At 43.9% G+C, this 19,270-nt stretch overlaps 1 protein-coding gene across 1 annotated transcript in view; it reads left to right on the top strand.

Annotated features, from left to right (window-relative positions):
* Window positions 1-4,760, top strand: part of CTDSPL2 (CTD small phosphatase like 2) — a 38,714-nt gene extending 33,954 nt beyond the window's left edge. The window contains exons 12-13 of the mRNA XM_066592977.1: window positions 211-306; window positions 2,765-4,760. Of these exons, the coding sequence (XP_066449074.1) occupies window positions 211-306; window positions 2,765-2,830 (162 nt within the window). The 3' untranslated portion in view covers window positions 2,831-4,760. The remainder of the gene's footprint in view (window positions 1-210; window positions 307-2,764) is intronic.
* The last annotated feature ends 14,510 nt before the right edge of the window (window positions 4,761-19,270 follow it).

Here is a 19,270-nt window from a genome sequence, read left to right as displayed (position 1 = left end):
CAACAATTATCGCTTATATGCCATTGTTTGACCGATAATAGAGCAGGTTTTCACCCCTATCCAGCTTGTGTTTGGTGTATTTTGTATATTGTGATTTTGTTTGGTTTTCCCATGGAGTGATTTAGGATATTTCCTGCAGTTTTTGCTCCCGTTGACATTATGGCATCTGTAATATGTGCTCCCTAATAATAAAAACTATGCTTCTTACAGCTTTCAAACGGAATTCCCATTGAGAGTTGGTTTATGGATAAAAATGACAAGGAGCTGCTGAAGCTTGTCCCTTTCCTGGAGAAGCTAGTAGAACTGGTAAGCTCTGACCTGCATTTATATATACAGGCTTTGGATGTTGCCTCCGGCCCAGCTTTAAGCAGATATTTAAATTTAGAGGGGGGGGGGGGGAGCTATCCCCTTTCCATTATGTTAACTGTAGCCTCTTACATCATAGTTACATTTTTAATTTAAAACGACTGTCCAGTTTACGGACAGAATTCTGTCCTGGGACCAGAGGGAGAAGCGGGTATATTAACTGCAGTTGTTTTTCCCCTCCTGTCCCTCCCCCCTGGTTCCCAGTTCTCTTATCAACTATTCAATATGGCTGGCGCAAACTTCAGACTAAATGCCCTCTGTGCTTTGGTCGTGTTAGACTACCAATGCAGTTATACCTGCTCTGATTGGCCAGTGCTGCTTACGTGGGTAGCACTGGCCAATCAGAGAGCAGTGCACAGTGTGTATTAGTTAGAAAATTGCAGCAACCATCTTGAACAGCCGATAACAGCAGGACTTAAATGGGCAGCAGAGAAGAACTGCAGGTAATATTACCCCCCCCCACCCAGGACAGAATTTAGTCCTGAAATTGGAGAGTTGCCTTAAGGAAACTTGCAATAAAGGAGTGATGTAGCTTAGAATTGGCCTCATCGTTGCAGTAATGGAATCTTCTATGCCCCTATTGTACAGCTTATGGCCTCGTCCCAGAACATTTCAGATGATGGCATACATTGTTGCCAAATGTATAAGTGTATTTAATTTTGATATACAGTTGGTCATATTGAGACACCCACATCCCTATTTATAGCCTGCCTAACATGTTGGTTGTAACTATACCACTATTGTGTGCGCTTAATCTTACTGTGTACCTGACAACGTTGTTAATTAATGTATAAGCAATCATTGTGTGAAGAGCTAAAAAAAATTGGATGTCGTGTTCTAGTTTATGAAAATGAATTATTTTTCGTAATTTTTTTTTCGTACGTAAAAGGTGATTTTTCGGTACACTTTTTAAAGTGCACCTTCAATTATAAATACCTTTCCTTAAATCAGTACTATGTTTTCCCAAAAATAAGCCCTACCCTGGATCACAAGCGCTGTTGCTCAGCTAATCAGAGGCGGCACTCGATCATTCACAGCCATATGGTGAATGACATCACTAGTCGTGATTAGTTCGAGCGCTGGCTCTAATTGGCTGAGCAACAGTGCTCGTGAGCCAATCACATCACTCGCTTGCTAGAGGCGGGGTATTCAAAGCCCTGTTACCAAGAAGGGAGTGCGTTGTCAACGTTGAGGATTACACTGCAGCCTGCCGCAGCGTCGAAGACCAGCGCGAGGGAGCCAGACTCCGCCTGAAAATAAGACACTGTGCCTCTTTTGAGACAAAAGTTAATTTAAGACAGTGTCTTATTTGGGGGGAAACACGGTAGAGCAAGCGAAGATAAACTTTAAAATGTGTTGCAGAAAAAAGTGACGTGTCACTTAAAAGAAGCAGATTCTACATCAAAGCTGCTTTTTTTTTTTTCTAATTTAGGGCTTTTTCATATGGGCGTATGTAGTTTTAGCCTGCGAAATACGCATTTTTAACATGTGCAAAATAAAAACCCGCTAGAAGGCCCAGTTTTAAAGCGTACAAGCCCACGAGTCATGTATATTTACTGCGTATTTATGAACTCCCATTTACTTTAATGGCCTATTTTGGCCTGTAATACAGACCCAAATAGGACATGTTACAATATATCCACCCCTCCCCCCCCTCCCCCCACACACACGTAAATAACACAGGTGTGAATACCCCCATTGCAAATCAATGAGATTTCAGCACTGCATGTACAATCCATGTACAAAAGTACGCAGTGTGAATGAGCCCTTACGCTTTAAAAAAAACAACAAAAACCATTCCCCAGATATTCTATGACAAATAGAATAGCGCCACCTGCTGTTTCTATTCCGTGTCCACCTTAGTAATTATTCCACCTCCTCAGTCCTGCTTCCCTCTCTGCTCCACTGGGTTTGTGGAAGAGGATCCCTGGTGTGGTGAGCAGCTGCTTCTGAAGGTGCTGAGTCATCTCTGATGTCCTGAAGAGTGATGAGTGAGAAGCAAGACTGAGCATGTGTGACCACCTTGGAGTGTGTACTGTGGTGGACTGGAAACAGTCTCTTCTGTAGGAACAGCAGGTGGCGCTATTCTAACATTAGCCCTGGAATATCTGGGAATAGAAACATCTTTTTAAGAAGTATGAATACAAAAAAATGTTTATAATTATGAGCTGGGCAGTATTTTTTTTTTGTCGGTCAGCCCCTTTAAATGCTCAGATTTCTAATGCAAATGTCCTCTCACAGTTTGCTGCTACTTCCCCCTCCCTTCTCTCTGGGTCTGGGGAAGAATGAGGGAAGCAGTTGAAGTAGAGAGGCATTTTTCTGTAACTGGATGTATTACAAATCTAGTTTGTGTTTTGATGAAATGATTAATGCTTGTGTTCTCCTTCCCTCCTTGTAGAATGAGGATGTGCGGCCTCACATCAGAGACAGATTTCGCTTACATGACTGTTTGCCGCCAGATTAGAAGGACATCAAGCGCCTGCAGGGTCCCCTGACAACAGGAGGGCAGCTTTCAGATGCCTGCAGGGGAGCAAAGCTGCACAACCACAGGACTGAAGCATACATGTACACAAACCATTTGCCATAACTGCTGAAGGCATTTCTTTACTTTGCTGTCTAAAAAAAAAAAACCCACACAAAAAAACATAAAAACAAAAAAAGAAAAAAAAATTCTATATGGGATAAAAAAAAGGAACGGTTTCACCGTGACGTGTTGTGACTGGTTTGGTGGCACATCACTGGGCAGCTTGGCCTCCTCCCAGGAATTGTTATGTCTCCGAGAGAAACCCCGCTGTCTGTGAGCTGCAGATTGCATCCTATCCGCTGTTGAATAGTTTGTCCATGTCAGCAGGAACGGAGAGCGTTTCTCAATTTTTCGGTTTTTAACCTCCTACAGAGGTGATCCTTTTATTAGTGTAGATTATTCATTATCCATTCCTTGTATTTCAGATGCTTTAATCTGTTGTAGTAGCCAAATTTACCTTTTTTTTTTTTTTGTATATGTTTGGCTGTCCCTATTCTCTGCTCGCATAATGTGTTTTTTTTTGTTTATTTTATTTTTTTCGTTTTAGCTAAAAATTTAAATTCTTATGGTTCGATCCATGTAAGCTCCATTTAGAAATACATATATATTTTATATTTTATCTGTAATCCATTCTAGTACCTTTTTAAAAACATAAAGCTTTTAAAAGGCAAAAGTAGAGAGTGGGGAATACGGAGGCTTGTACAGAAGGTGCGCGGTGCCTGCGTACAGTACAGGGGGGAGGGGGATGTATAACCTGTGACTAGGCCAGGATTCTGTTTTTTTTCCCACATACTTTCCTCTCTGTCTGTACATGCAGATCCCGAACACCCATGACACACATATAAATATATATATATTTACGTTCACACATGTATACACACAGCCTCTCCCTCCTATACGTATCCATCCACAGCTCTGGTACTGATGCAGCTAATTTGAATGGTGGGTATTTTTGTATGAGGTGCTTTGTCCTGCCGGGAAGAAGTGCAGAAGTTGTGGGTGCTAGGTCGCTTGCTGTTTCTGGTGCGTGCACTATGTTTCAGTGGTGCACTCACTACGTAAAGAAAAGAGAAGGCACTTTTTTTTTTTTTTTTTCCTTTTTTCCTCCTTTTCTAAAAAAAAAAATAAAAAAAGTTTGTATTTTGTAAGCTTGTTCAGAGAGTACAGTATTGGAAATGAAAGCTCTACAGAGGAGGCTGTTCATCCTTTTTTTTGTTTCTATGTATATTACCTGTTTAACTGTATGCCATTTTATTGTATAAATTTACACATGGATTCATTTTCAAGTCACTCCTTAAAGTAAGGAGTTTTTTTTAGTAAGTTTTTAGGAAAACATTTAATTTTTGTATTTTTGATTTTAAAGAAAAAGCATGAGTTCTGTCATATTTTCAGTGTATTAATGAAGATTTTAACCTTTTTTTCCGGGTGGCTCTTTTTATTCCATACAATCTGTGTGTGTGTGTTTCTTTGTGTAATGTTGATTTGTAAAAGCCTGTTTTTTTAGTTTCACTCAAAAGGCACAATTGAGGACCCCCTCCCACTGGTCAGTCTAGCATTAATGGGGTCCGCTGGGCTTTCTGCAATGTTTTTTTTTTTGACAGCGAGGATAACGCAGCCTGCAGCTTTTTTCTTGCTGTCAGAAATTGCAGAACCCCGAAGGACACCATTAAAATCAGTGGAGTCCATCAGGATTCAGTAGTAGCTGTTAGATATGAGATCCAGCTACTGTCACAGCGCCGTTATAGTCTGAAGCCATGGTGCTAGTGTGAACTTGGCCTTACTGAAGATTCTGTATTTGATCACAGGATATTTGACATGCGGGCCGCCATCAAACTGTTCTGGATTCTAAAAATAAAGTTCATAAAACGTGCCTTTTTTTTTTTTTTAACAGAATTTATTTAACATTCTGTTTTGTGCCCCAGTTCTGTCTGTAGTTATAGAGAAGATGGCTGAAGAGCCCGTTCCCAAAGCAAGTTCAGTCCAAAAGTGGCGAAAATGAGTTCCATCCACAGAGGCTTTGCTTGTAGCCTGCTGCTATCAAACGGGAGAGAATCATTGTGAAATTTAACTTCTTGCGCAAGTGAAAAGATAACGCGTCCTTCGGGAAAAGTAGTGCCGTCCAGTGAAATAGAAAGTACTATTACCTGAATAATTACGTATTTTATGGCCACTGCGCATGAGAACAAGTTCAGTCCACGGACTTGCCTTGTTACAACTTTTAGCACTCAGACATAGACGCCCACAAAGTCAAGATTTTGTAGTTCTGGTCTGTGAAGAGCTATATATAATATGTAGGACTACAACAAGTGCGCAGCGCACCACTAGATCATTTATTCCCCCTCCACCGCCTTCTAATAACTTTGCAGAATGGACTGAACTGGTTTGGGGAACGAGCTCTTCAATTATTTACTGTATACAGCAATACCCTGGTCAAGCAAAATTATGGAGTCAAAGGCGAAGTTATAGATTGCCTTAATTACTATATCAACACGAAAGATTAGGTTGCCAACCGTCCAGACGTTCCTGGGCAGTTCATAAATATAGAGGATTTTTTTTTTCCAGTGTCCTTGTAAAAAAATATCTAGATATGTCCATGATTTCTCTGAAGCTGGAGGTACTTGAGCAGGTTATTATGACTAATTAGAATTATTGTCATTCTGTAGTTCACAGTAAAGGCTGGCAATGAGTTCTTATCCGTATCTGACCTATAAACATGTATGACAGCCAACATTTTTAAGGCCACAATTGGTAAAAACTGATTTTTGTATAAGCTGTCCAGAAGGGAAAAAAAGCAACAAATGAGGTTGATGACACTGATGGAGTTGTTTAAAGTTGGCTGTCTCATGAAGAGAACACTTAAAAAAAAAAAATAGAAGCTGCCATTTCTAACCTTTTGGCAATAAGATGCTATCATGGGGAGAAGCTGTAACTGGTGGTCCCTGCAGGGCAAATGTTGCATTACATTCAGCTGAAGCTTCCATGTGGCTTTGTACAGTGCTGGGATATGCTGCAACTGTAATCCTTTTGGCATAAACCTATGCGTGACATTGGTGGCTTATGAAGGTACAGAATAGTCCATAGACATCTATAGACCGCGCATTATGGCTCTAAAACTAAGTGTGTATTCAAACACAGAATTGTTGGAGAAATCTCTGTAATTGACTTACTCATAGCGTTTGCAGGAATCCATCCACGTATTTAAGGGAATGACCAAATAAAACAAGGGTATAGGTTTCTCCTTAAGTAGAGCACCAAGAAGGTGCGAGGTGACTTATAAGTCAATGCATGATTCTCTGGGAAATGTGAATATGCTAAGGTGAGATGGAACCGTGCCTCTACAGCACCACCTATTAGAAGGCAGCTTTCCTGCAAGTCACTGTCTGGCCTTTTATCAAACGGGGTGGTAATGACACGGAATAAAAGCCAGTGTCTTCTCAAGAAGGAAATGATGACCTACTGCACACTGATGAGGGTAAACCCCTGAACCAGTCAGTCTGTACAGGGTTATCTCTCCCTTCAGCAGAAGACTCTGGCTTTAGCTTATATTCCCAGTCCTTATTACCAGGCTTGTTAAAAGGTCTGATACTGACTTGCAGGAACGCTGCCTTCTCCTAGGTGGCGCTGTGGAGGCATTATTCAATCTGACTTTTACATATTCAAATAAAGTAAAATCTGCTGCCCTGCCCTGATGTGGGACTGACACTGCACTGTGAGCAACAGCAATAGCTCACCAACACCTTGCAGCCCCTTTATGACTCAACAGGTACACTGCTAGTGACATGGGCTGTCTGATATCCTAAGTATACAGCACTATTGCTTAACAGCTTTCAGGAAAGAAGTTTACAAGGTTGATAAACATTTTAGGCTTGCCGTCCCTGCCGCATATCGTTAAGCTTTTTGGAGTTAATACATTATGGGGACATTTATCATTGTATTTACAGCATGTATATGGGGTAGAAAACATGCAAATTATGGCACATGCCGCTCCGTGATTAAATTTGCAACTTTTCTCACCCCGTTTGAAAGCCCAAAATGTTCTAATCTCTAATAATGCTGCTGCCTCAACGGAAGGGATTGCTTTCTGCGCGATGAGTACGTCTTATAAAGCGAAAAATACGGTACATAAATTTAGGATCACTGTACTTGTATTCAGCCGTAGAATTAACTTAAATTGTTATTTATGCCACACGGTAATTCGGCGATGGCGAAAGCATTCTTTCAAAGTGTTTTTAGTGTGTAAACGTAGTAACACCCCCACCCCCAAAAATGTTAATAAAACTTGTACAACATATTATATATACCCTCAAGCTGTACCACTAAAAAATACAATGAAGAAAAGGGCTTGGTTATTAAAGGGCTATTACCATCTCCAGCAAGGGTAATAACCGGATAGGAGAGACCGTGTCGATCGGTAGAGCTCCCGCCACTGGGATCCCCACCGGTCTAGATACTTGTATTTTGAAATTTTGACAGTAGCGGTGGTGCACATGCTACACCACGCCACATGGGGCTGTGGGAGAAAGCTAACCAAGTAATCGACAATCTTTGGCAGTCCCATTAAAGTGAATGGGACTGTCAGAGATTGCCGAGTGCTTGAATTCGGCTGTCTGTGAACGTACCCATTGAGGTGAATAATGCGGAGACACTCAAGTGTTGTCAAAATTCAGGGATGTGCTGGGGGGGGCGATTTCTCTGTATTAGTGGGGGTCTCAGCAGTCGGTTGTACCATGAAGAAAACGTTTTTGTAACTAGCTTTGTTCTAAATCAAAAACCATCGTTTGTCCTCACGCCTGCACTGGGAGTAGTGAAGTATCCATTTTCAAATGTCACAAGCAATATTCAATCCGAGCAATCTGAACATTTCTTTGATAAAACTGTGCGCTCTCTGGGACCGGGATGCATCTCCGAACACAGTCTGCAAGGCAGTGACTTTGCAACATGAAAATGGCAGCTGTTCATGAACGGTTTACGAAAGATTGACCTGTGAGCCCGGACTTGTCACATGCGATTTCCCCCCCCCCCCCCCTCTTCCCTCTTTTCCTTCCCTCCCCCCGTTCTTACATATATAAATTATATCTGTGAGGAAATTTATAGAAAGTTCTTCCTTTCAAGGTATCGTCGGAGGCGGGTTATTTTTCCGGTTTGCGCGGTGCTAACTGCACTGAAATTGAACATGTATAGAATCCAAATGGCCTCTAAATATAAGGGGAATGTAATGAGCTCAGCGTTGCATATGCTAGCCTTAGGCCTAAGTGCACTGGAGCAAGATGTGGCAGGTTTCTTGAGGCGCACACCTGTTCATAAAGTTGGCACATCTTTGCTTGTCCATGCGCAAGGAATTTAAATGTACACAAGTAGATCTGCGTTATAATGTACGTTAGTTTCTGGCATAAATTTGGCTAAAATCTGTCAGTCCGCGAGAGACCTGCTCCTTCTAAGCCCTGCCTACTTTTTTAAAGAGTGGTGAGAGGTGCCTAAAAATACAAATTATTGTACACCATATTTGGAACATTTTTACACCCAAAAAGTTGCTTGGTAAATTCCCCCTATAGCATCATATCTGTATTATTGTATCTAGTCACCACCAGGAAGTACTGGTGGAGACCAGAGTGACAGGCAAGTGATGCTCCCTGTAGCTGATTGGCTGCACAGCTGGCTGGTGTTTAGGTCCTGCAAGGGCACCAAGGTTCTCCCACAGTGCCAGAGTTGAGAGCACCGAGGGGCAGGGGAGGACAGCGGCTAACCTGTGAGTGGTGGAGGGCTGGGAGCACATGCACACCATGCAGAGCCAGCATTGGCAGGGGAGGAAATGGGGAAACCTGGGAGCGGTGGCAGGGGAGGACAGTGGCAAGCGTGCGAGCGGGGACGGCGTCACTGGCATCGGTGGCAGGACACGGACAGGGAGAGTTGCCAGGAGAGGCACAAACGTCCCACTATCACCGAAGTACTGGGGCGCCGCCAGGAGACACGCCAGTGCCTCAACAACAGCCGGAGCAGTGAGGCTGCGGAGGCAGTGTCGGCTACCAGTTGCCATGGTGAGATGGTAGGGACACGGCTGCAACGGCCAAACTCCTAGCAGCTGTGTGTACAGATTGTTGCCTAGGCTGGACAGTTAGGGTTAGGGGTTGGTGTTCATGTTAGGTGTAGATTATTTACGCTAAATGCTTGCATGTTACCCCTGTAACGTGGAAGTATTTACAGCTAATAATGTAAGCCTCACCTGAAGACAACCCCCTAACCCTAACCGTCCAGCCTAGGCAACAATCTGTACACACACAGCTGCTAGGACCTTACAGAAGTCACCCAATCAGGAGCTAGGGATATGACAGGGGCGTTCCTCCATCCATACCCTGTCAAACCCCTATCTTCCTGGGGTGACAAGATACAATAATAGCCATCATCTCTATCATTCTATTGAAAGCACAGGTTATTTAGAGATACCAGAAGGACGAGGATACATAATATGATTTGAGCTTTGTGCTAATTTTATTTTTCTTTTGCATAGGCTTCAGATAAGACTCTGGCCAAACAAAATATGTAAATATACATCTTGTCCACAAGATGGCAGCAGAGGTTTTCGTAGCCCACTAATCTGAAGAACAACATGCTTTTGTTGCCCATATCAACCAATGGCTCAGCTTTCATTTTAGCAGAACAGTTTTAATAATGAAAGCTGTGCTCTGATTGGTTGTTATAGGAAACCGGTTTTCTTTTAGACAGTTTCGATAAATGAGGCCTATTGTTTGCAAATGAACCGAGCCTTAATTTCCTTAAATTTTTATATCAGAAAAGCATCCACCTTTAGCAGTGATCACAGTATTTATCACAAACTAGCTTATTTTGTTCCTTTCCAAAAAATCTATGATTTAGGTGGTGTATTGCGATGAGTGAGCTGAAGTGTATGTAATATCTCATTTCTATATTTGCAACTTGATGGCCATAATACCTGCAAATAGAAAATATGTTCATGTGCAAATTAGTTGATGAGGATTTTGCAAACAATAACGCTGTTCACATGGGGCAGGATTTACTGCAGAATGTACATATCAGACATTCCACAGCAGATCCGCAGCACAAACTTTGTGTCAGAATCTGCATCATGTGGTGCGGATTTTAACACTATCTGGTGCAGAATTTGGTGTGTAATTTTCCCGATGGCCACAATGGGTATGTTTCTGAAAACGGGACAAACGGGGGTATACATTTTGGGGTGAAAGTCTTTATTCCTACGTATGCTGTACAAAATAACTATTTTTAAGATGACACAAGTGCCAAAAAAAAACGAAAATCGTAATTTTTTCCTTCTGCTTTGCTTCCATTCATTAAAAAACAGTGGGGTCAAAATACACAGTACACCCCTAGATGAATTCGTTAAGGGGTCTAGTTTTCAAAATGACAAACCACTATCAGAGGGCACAAAAGAAAACATGAAGGTTTGCGTAGCACACATGCAACAGGGCACATGTGAAGGAAAACTCAATGTATGTGTGAATGCACACGGGTAGAAATTCCGTGGCGGGATTTCACGCAGAATTTCCGCCCGTGCACGCTGCCATAGGATTCCATGAGTTTATGCAATCCTATGCAGGCGGCCGTGATTTGACCGCATGAAATCTCAAGCGGTAAACAAATCGTGGCATGTCCTATTTCACCTCTGACGCGCTGTCTGTCCTCTGCACATGTGCTGGCTGGGCGGCAGCCAGCACATAGCAGAGCGGAGGAGGTGAGCCGCAGTGGTCACTGCAGGGGCACGGCTCGCATTCCTTTGCGAGAATTTTCACAGCGGGATCCGACCAGGCCGTCTGCATGAGGCCTAAATTGACGCTGAGGCTGCATTCCCACGAACGTATATCGGCTTGGTTTTCACGCCGACCCGATATACGTTGTCCTCGTGTGCAGGGGGGGAGGATGGAAGAGCCAGGAGCAGGAACTGAGCTCCCGCCACCTCTCTGCCTCCTCTCCGCCCCTCTGCACTATTTGCAATGGGGAGAGCCGGGATGGGGCGGGGCTAATTCTCGCCACTTAGCCCCACCCCTGTTCCGCCTCCCCCCATTGTAAATAGTGCAGAGGGGCAGAGAGGGGGCGGGAGCTCAGTTCCTGCTCCTGGCTCTTCCATCCTCCCCCCCCCCCCCCCTGAGGAGGACGTATATCGGCTCGGCGTGAAAACCGAGCCGATATACGTTCGTGTGAATGCAGCCTAAGATTGTGGCTTCGTGTGAGTGATGATGAACTGCCAAACCTGGCTCCTTGTATGTGTACATATTATGCAAGAATCTGAATCAGCTGTATGCATAACGTGTCCAAGAAGCAGTTAAATTAATAGGTTCTGTCATCCACTTCAATCACCCAGGGTAAGCACTGCGCAGATCAGGAAAGGTGCACGTTGTACAGACGGCGCACTTGCTCCAAACGGGATGTACAAAGATGGCATCCCCATGTACTAAAATCATAATGAATGCTCAAAGTGTGCTGTCAATGCTCAATTCACGTGTGACCTTCCTCCCACAAGGGAGTATGGCATGACCCTCGGTCACCTGTCATGCATCGGACGCACAATAACCAGCAACATACAGAAATAGTAGACTGAACAGCTCAATACTAAGAATAAATGTAAAATACTTTAGAAATACATGCATTTTACAAGGATACTTCAAAGGGAAGAGGTGTTATACAGAGAGTCATATGCACCCGTACAAACCAGATACAAATCAAATTATCCGTACAGAAAGGAAAGTACAAGAATAAAGTCACATTAAGGCCCCCTGCATGCAGGAGGAAATTCCGCAGCGGGATTTCTCACAGAATTTCCGCCTGTGCCCGCTGCTATAGGATGGCATTAGATAATGCAATCCTAGGCACACAACCACGATTTGTCCAGCATGTTCTATTCCTGTGCGGGTCTCGCAGAGGCTCGCCTAGAAATTCACTGGTGACAGGCCGGCCTCGCTCTGTGCATGTGCCGCCTTACCGGCAGCCGGCGCATAGCAGAGATGGGAGACGCCGGGAGCAGGTGAGCCGCAGGTCTCTGCAGAGGAACGAGTCCACATCCCGCTGCGAGATTTCTCGCAGCAGGATCCAACCCGGACGTCTGCAGGCGGCCTTAAAGGGGTTGTCCCGCGCCGAAACGGGTTTTTTTTTTTTTTTAAACCCCCCCCCCGTTCGGCGCGAGACAACCCCGATGCAGGGGTTAAAAAAACAAACCGCTCAGCGCTTACCTGAATCCCGGCGGTCCGGCGTCTTCATACTTACCTGCTGAAGATGGCCGCCGGGGTCTGCTCCCTCCGTGGACCGCAGCTCTTCTGTGCGGTCCATTGCCGATTCCAGCCTCCTGATTGGCTGGAATCGGCACGTGACGGGGCGGAGCTACACGGAGCCGGCATTCTGCACGAGCGGCTCCATTGAAGAGAGCAGAAGACCCGGACTGCGCAAGCGCGGCTAATTTGGCCATCGGAGGGTGAAAATTAGTCGGCTCCATGGAGACGAGGACGCCAGCAACGGAGCAGGTAAGTAAAAAACTTTTGATAACTTCTGTATGGCTCATAATTAATGCACAATGTACATTACAAAGTGCATTAATATGGCCATACAGAAGTGTATAGACCCACTTGCTGCCGCGGGACAACCCCTTTAATCAAATACAATAATCAATATAAATATACAAATCCTCCTTAGCTCACCAATCCAAATAAGATTTACTAGATCAACCTGGTGTAAATAAAGGGATAATGTTATGTCAGCCCAAGCTACTTTGTTTGGGTTGCTGGTTTAGTGCACCTTAGCACACCTGTGGGGTAATTGGGAGGGTTCTTAATCCCCCCCTCACACTCAGAGCTGTGCTGTTCAGTTGTTCTCCTCTTGGAAGGAAGAGAGAGCCGTGCTGGGAGCAGTGGTTCCCCCTGTGTGGGTAGTCAGAGTTCTGCCTGTTACAGATAAGTTCTGTGGTTTTTGCTGGAGTGGGATCTTTTTGTTTTATTCTTATTTCCAGGTATTGGGGTGAGCGAGTACCCCAGGTTCCAGTGTGAGTGCTTCTTTATCGAGACGATCCATTCACTTATTAGGCAGGGACGTTCGCATGGTAGAGTCCCATAGGGATAGTTCTATTTTATTTTGTTTTGTATCAATCAACTATTTGCTTTTTGGGATCTGTGGAGTTAACAGTTCCCATGTGTTTATTTCAGTAACGGTTACCGCTCGCTTGCAGCGGGCGTGACGGATAATTGGAGTTCTTGTCAGCCATTTTCCTTCAGCTGATGAAATCCATTTAAATAAATAACCATAGCCAAGTCCAGTCCTCATGGCCCACAACAAGAAATGTATACCAGTAATAAGAAATATGATGGAAAATATATATTGTATACAACTATTGACGATCTATGGTTCAAACTTCAATTGACATCTGAGCCAGATAAGCCAGATAAACCAATCTACGTGCCACACCCTAGTCAGGTCTAGTCATCCCAATGTAACCATCCAAGGTGCATGGACTCCAACTTGGTGTTTAAAAAAAAAAAAAAAGTTAAAAAGGGTGCTTATTTGTATACTTGAGAAGTTTAAGGGTGCATTTACACGACCGTATATCGCCTGGGTTTTCACACCCAGCCGATATACGGTGTCTCTTTCTGCAGGAGGAGGAGGCTGGAAGTGCCGGGAGCAGTGCTCTGAGCTCCCGCTCTGCCCCTGTCCCGCCTCTCCTCATTGAAAATATTGGAGAGGAGGCAGAGAGGGGGCGGGAGCTCAGAGCACTGCTCCCGGCTCTTCCAGCCTCCTCACCCTGCAGAGAGGGACGCCGTATATAGGCTGGGCGTGAAAACACAGCCGATATACAGTCGTGTGAATGCACCCTAAGTCTGAGAAAGGAAACCTGTAAAAAGAAGTTCATCATGAAGGCCTGAAGGATTAACCATATCCAGGTTAAAAATCAACCTTAGGACTTATTTAGACAACCGTATATCGGCTGGGTTCTCACGCCCGGCCGATCTACGGCGTCTCTCTCTGCAGGGGGAGGAGGATGAAAGAGCTGGGAGCAGTGATCTGAGCTAAGTTCCAGCCCCTGGAGAGAGGGACACTGTATATCGGCCGGGCATGAAAACCCAGCCGATATACGGTCGTCTGAATAAGCCCTTAGGGTGCTTCTACATGGGCTACAAAATCGGGCGGTTTTTGTAGCAATGCAACAGTTCAACAAAATTCATGTATGTGAAATCGCGGCATTCTCTATACAGCCACGATTTGTGAGGTTTTGTAGCCCATGTTTCCCTATGGGTCCTTCCTATGTGTTGCATTGCACAAAAATGCAGTAGGAATCCTGTACTGGTGACACCGACCATGCTGGTGTAAGGACGGCCGATATACGCTGTCCCTCTCTGCAAGGGTAGGAGGCGGGCCTCGCCGGGAGCTAGTGCACTAAACTTCCGCCCTTCACCACTGCTTGCAATAGGAGGGGATGGGGCAGAGCTAAGTCCCGCCCCCTCCTATTGCAAACAGGGGCAAGGGGCAGAGAGGGAGTGGGAGCTCAGTGCACTAGCTCCCGGCCAGGCCTGCCTCCTCCCCTTGCAGAGAGGGACAGCGTATATCAGCCGGGCATGAAAACCTGGCCAATATACGCCTGTCTGGATAAGCCCTAAGTTAGTGTTTCTTTTTTTTTTTTTCCCCCCCATCTGAAAAAAAAAGTTCTGTTAAGCTCTGATTCCCACCTGGAGAGGGATAGATCCTCCAAGTCATCCCTTTTGTCCCTCAGCAGTGTCTAGACCCGTAAAAGAAAGGGGAGAAAATTGAAGACGGGCCTGTTTGAATGGAGTTAGGGGGCATGATATAGTGGGCAGGGGAGTCAGTATTGGAAATAACATGTTTAATTTGAGAGTATAAGAACCAGTCCCTATATGATTGCTCCATGACACCTCTTAGCCTTGGGCATGAAGAGAAGCGCCCCAAGCCTATCCCAAACCGCAGGTTGCCCACTAGTGGAGTGAGAGGTCCTGGAGTATAGGATAGCAGCAACTGATGAAACCTTCAATCCCATAGTTGTGTTCAAGTTTTGAACCAAGAGGGGACTGTGGAAAATAGTAGCTGATGAGAAGGGGTAATCCATAACAAGGCAGTATGGTGAGAAGGGGTAATCCATAACAAGGCAGTATGGTGAGAAGGGGTAATCCATAACAAGGCAGTATGGCGAGAAGGGGTAATCCATAACAAGGCAGTATGGCGAGAAGGGGTAATCCATAACAAGGCAGTATGGCGAGAAGGGGTAATCCATAACAAGGCAGTATGGCGAGAAGGGGTAATCCATAACAAGGCAGTATGGCGAGAAGGGGTAATCCATAACAAGGCAGTATGGCGAGAAGGGGTAATCCATAACAAGGCAGTATGGCGAGAAGGGGTAATCCATAACAAGGCAGTATGGCGAGAAGGGGTAATCCATAACAAGGCAGTATGGCGAGAAGGGGTAATCCATAACAAGGCAGTATGGCGAGAAGGGGTAATCCATAACAAGGCAGTATGGCGAGAAGGGGTAATCCATAACAAGGCAGTATGGCGAGAAGGGGTAATCCATAACAAGGCAGTATGGCGAGAAGGGGTAATCCATAACAAGGCAGTATGGCGAGAAGGGGTAATCCATAACAAGGCAGTATGGCGAGAAGGGGTAATCCATAACAAGGCAGTATGGCGAGAAGGGGTAATCCATAACAAGGCAGTATGGCGAGAAGGGGTAATCCATAACAAGGCAGTATGGCGAGAAGGGGTAATCCATAACAAGGCAGTATGGCGAGAAGGGGTAATCCATAACAAGGCAGTATGGCGAGAAGGGGTAATCCATAACAAGGCAGTATGGCGAGAAGGGGTAATCCATAACAAGGCAGTATGGCGAGAAGGGGTAATCCATAACAAGGCAGTATGGCGAGAAGGGGTAATCCATAACAAGGCAGTATGGCGAGAAGGGGTAATCCATAACAAGGCAGTATGGCGAGAAGGGGTAATCCATAACAAGGCAGTATGGCGAGAAGGGGTAATCCATAACAAGGCAGTATGGCGAGTAGAAGATGCAGCGTTTTCTAAGGTCACCAACTGTTTGATTTTAGATTTATGGAAGAGCTCCAGAATACATGGGACAATGGCTGCCTTTATAATCGGAAGGTAAAAAATTCTCTGCATCCTTAGGGCTTATTCACACAGCTCTACCAATGTGCTGTCAACAAAAGTGGACACTAAAAACATTGAAGTGTGTGTGTGTGTGTGTGTGTGTTTTCTTCAATGGAGCCTTTTACATTGCATGGGTTGCTCTCGCCTGTGAAAATGGATCAGAATAGGACCTGCCGCCATTTTATTTTCACATGGACCATCGGTCTGTATGAAAAAATGCATGTGTGGGTAGCATAATTGGCTATTATGTACCCATGCGCTATGAAGTCTGTTTCAGTTAACAATGGCACACGGCTAAGAAATATTGTAGTGTGACTAATTCCTTAAAGGGGTTGTCCATGGTTAGAAAAACATGGCTGCTTTCTTCCAAATACAGAGTCACCCCTGTCAGTAGGGTTGTGTGCATTGCAGGTCAGCTCCATTGAAGTTAATGTGAGCTGAGCTGCTATACCAGATGCAACCCATGGATAAGATGGCACTGTCTTTGGAAGAAAGCAGTCATGTTTTTCTAACCCAGGACAACCTTTTGAAAGGGTTTGTACCAAGTTGGCATTCCCAGTTCATATGCCGTAAATGAAATTCCACAACTTGTCTATGGAAAAAAAAAATGTGAGATGTCACAAAATGTTCCGCAGAAGGCATTCCGTTGTTAAAAATGCTATAAAAACTGCATTATTTGACAAATTCCACAACTCTACTGTATCCTGCCATCCAATTCTGCCCATATGAAAGCACCATAAAGGGATAAATATACTGTCATGGTCAAAAGTTTTGAGACTGACACAAATTTTGTTTTTCACAAAGCTTCCTGCTGTAGTGTTTTCAGATGTTCTATGATTACTGAAGAACAATTCCAAACATCTAAAATATATATATATATAATATATATACACACACACACCTACAGTGTTGTAGCAATGCTGGCATCGCTGCCGGATTGATGGTCGTCCTATGCAGGTTTTAGACTTGGTTCTGCACCCGTCCTATGCGGGTTTTAGACTTGGTTCTGCACCCTTTAGCTGAGTAGGTGTGACTTAAAGGGGTTGACCCGTGAAAGCAAGTGGGGTTATACACTTCTGTATGGCCATATTAATGCACTCTGTAATATACATCGTGCATTAAATATTGGCCATACAGAAGTTATACACTTACCCCCCCTCCGGTATTGGCGTCCCCGTCTCCATGGCGCCGACCGAAGCCTTCTCCCTCGGTTAGACGCGCTTGCGCAGTCTGCTCTTCTGTTCTGTTGAATGGGGCCGCTCCGGCGTGCTCGCGCCGCACAGGTCTTCTGCGCATGGGTAATTAGCTGGGTATTTACCAGGGCTGGATACTGAGCTAAGGTGCTGTGAATTGCCAGTTGCTCGCTGTCTGAACTGGTAGTGAGTGGCTCCCATGGACAGTGTGGTCTCTGCTGTGATGTGAACAGAGGACAGCTGTGTGCTGCGGTTTCACCACCAGCTAAGTTTGGTGTTTCTTTTGAGTTTCCTTTTGGGGTTTGCTTTGTTCTTTATTTTGTTGGCCAAATAGGGTTACTTGGGTCCCAGGAACGAGTGCAGGCCCGCATCTATCGAAGCGATCAGTCTGCCGTGCTAGGCAGGGTCCTCTCCCTCGTCTCACTTATTTAGGGAAAGACTTCCCGTTTATTTTGTGTTGTTTATTTCAGTTGCTGCACTTTGCTATTATTGGGCATAATTGCAGGCGCTTGTCCAGCACGTCATTTGCAGACATAACATACAGGCTTTTTCCTGCACCACACATTGACCCCTTTCTGTGACCTTTGGTGGATGTCATTAGATTTGTGACATCCTCACCACTGCTGTAAAATCATAAAATTTGAGTTTGATACATTGAGTGACCGGTCAGGCCGGGGCAAAGTTCCTATGTTAAGTCTAGCGGTGCTGTTGTGTTAAACAAATAAATTAGTGCAAATAAATTTTAAAAAATGAAACGAGCCCATACATGTTTAAGAAACTACTTCTGTTAAATAACACCGCTTAACAGCCTTTTTGCATCTGGTGTGCGATATATCAATTCTTATGGCTTTTTGGGTGTAGAATCCGAATTTACTTCTAGAAATGATGTATCACGTAAGGTTTTTATGTTGTTTAGATCTTTTTCAAAGTTTTTTGTGTTTGCTCATTTTCTGGTGAATTATTTATATAAAATTAAATCAGTGACCAAGCTAAACTCTTGAATGTAATACACAGTGGATGAAGTTATAAAAATGGTCACTAGATGGCAGAACAATGTAGTTGAGCAGGAAGGTTACTGACATGAGCCTATCTATACTGCTCTTTCTTGTTTGTTGTAATCTGCATGAAGCACTTCTCTTCATTTTTACCTTCATACATTACCAGAAAAACATTACTGACTTCTGAGGTGTTTTCTTGTATTTAAAACCAGACAGTATTTGACAATACCATATTATTGTCTATGTAATAGTGCTATGTATCTCAGAAATGTGACGTGATGGATACAATCTGATTCTTCCACTGAATTCAGCACCCCAAAATTAGTTAAATAAACCTGTTTCCAAGCCAGATACAGCCATTTTTTTTATCTGTCAACCAGTGTAATTGGCAGAAATATAAAGGCAAACATTTGTGTGTTTATTTTATTTTATTTTTTTTAAACACAAAAACTGCCTCCTCCACCCCCTAATAGCTGTCCATCTCTCACCCTATTTCCCCGTCGCCGATGACAATACCACAAGATGTCATAAAAGAGGGGGGGGGGGAATATAAAATTACACTCCCAGGTAAATGTAATTGTATTCTTATTATCTTATGAAGTGTATAGTACCATAATATCCTATTCGAAGCATGTGGTGCACCTGGTGTAGTCGGGCACATCCCAATGCCAAACCTTTATATTCCTGTAAACCAATTTTATATTAATTAAAAAAAAAAAAAAAAAAAAGCCCTCCTCCACCCATCTCTCGTCTTATTTCCCTGTCTCCAATGACAAAACTAAGCGATGTCATAAAAGAGGGAGAAATATAAAATTACAATCACCAGTAGTCACCGGTAAATGTAATTGTAATATTTTTGACTATCTTATGAAGTAGATTTATATGGTGACACTATACATATAGTATCATATCATTCTATATTGGGCGTGTAGTGCATCCTAAAGGCATCAGAAGGGGAAATATAAAATGTTACTCACTGGTAATCACCTGTAAATGCAATTGTATGTTTAATCATTTATGGAGTATATAGAGTGTAACAGTATACATATAGT

This window comes from Eleutherodactylus coqui, chromosome 2 (assembly GCF_035609145.1).
Source record: "Eleutherodactylus coqui strain aEleCoq1 chromosome 2, aEleCoq1.hap1, whole genome shotgun sequence".
Lineage (NCBI taxonomy): Eukaryota > Metazoa > Chordata > Amphibia > Anura > Eleutherodactylidae > Eleutherodactylus > Eleutherodactylus coqui.
The sequence above is the reverse complement of the archived record's forward strand: the minus strand, read 5'-3'. Positions and strand labels throughout refer to the sequence as shown.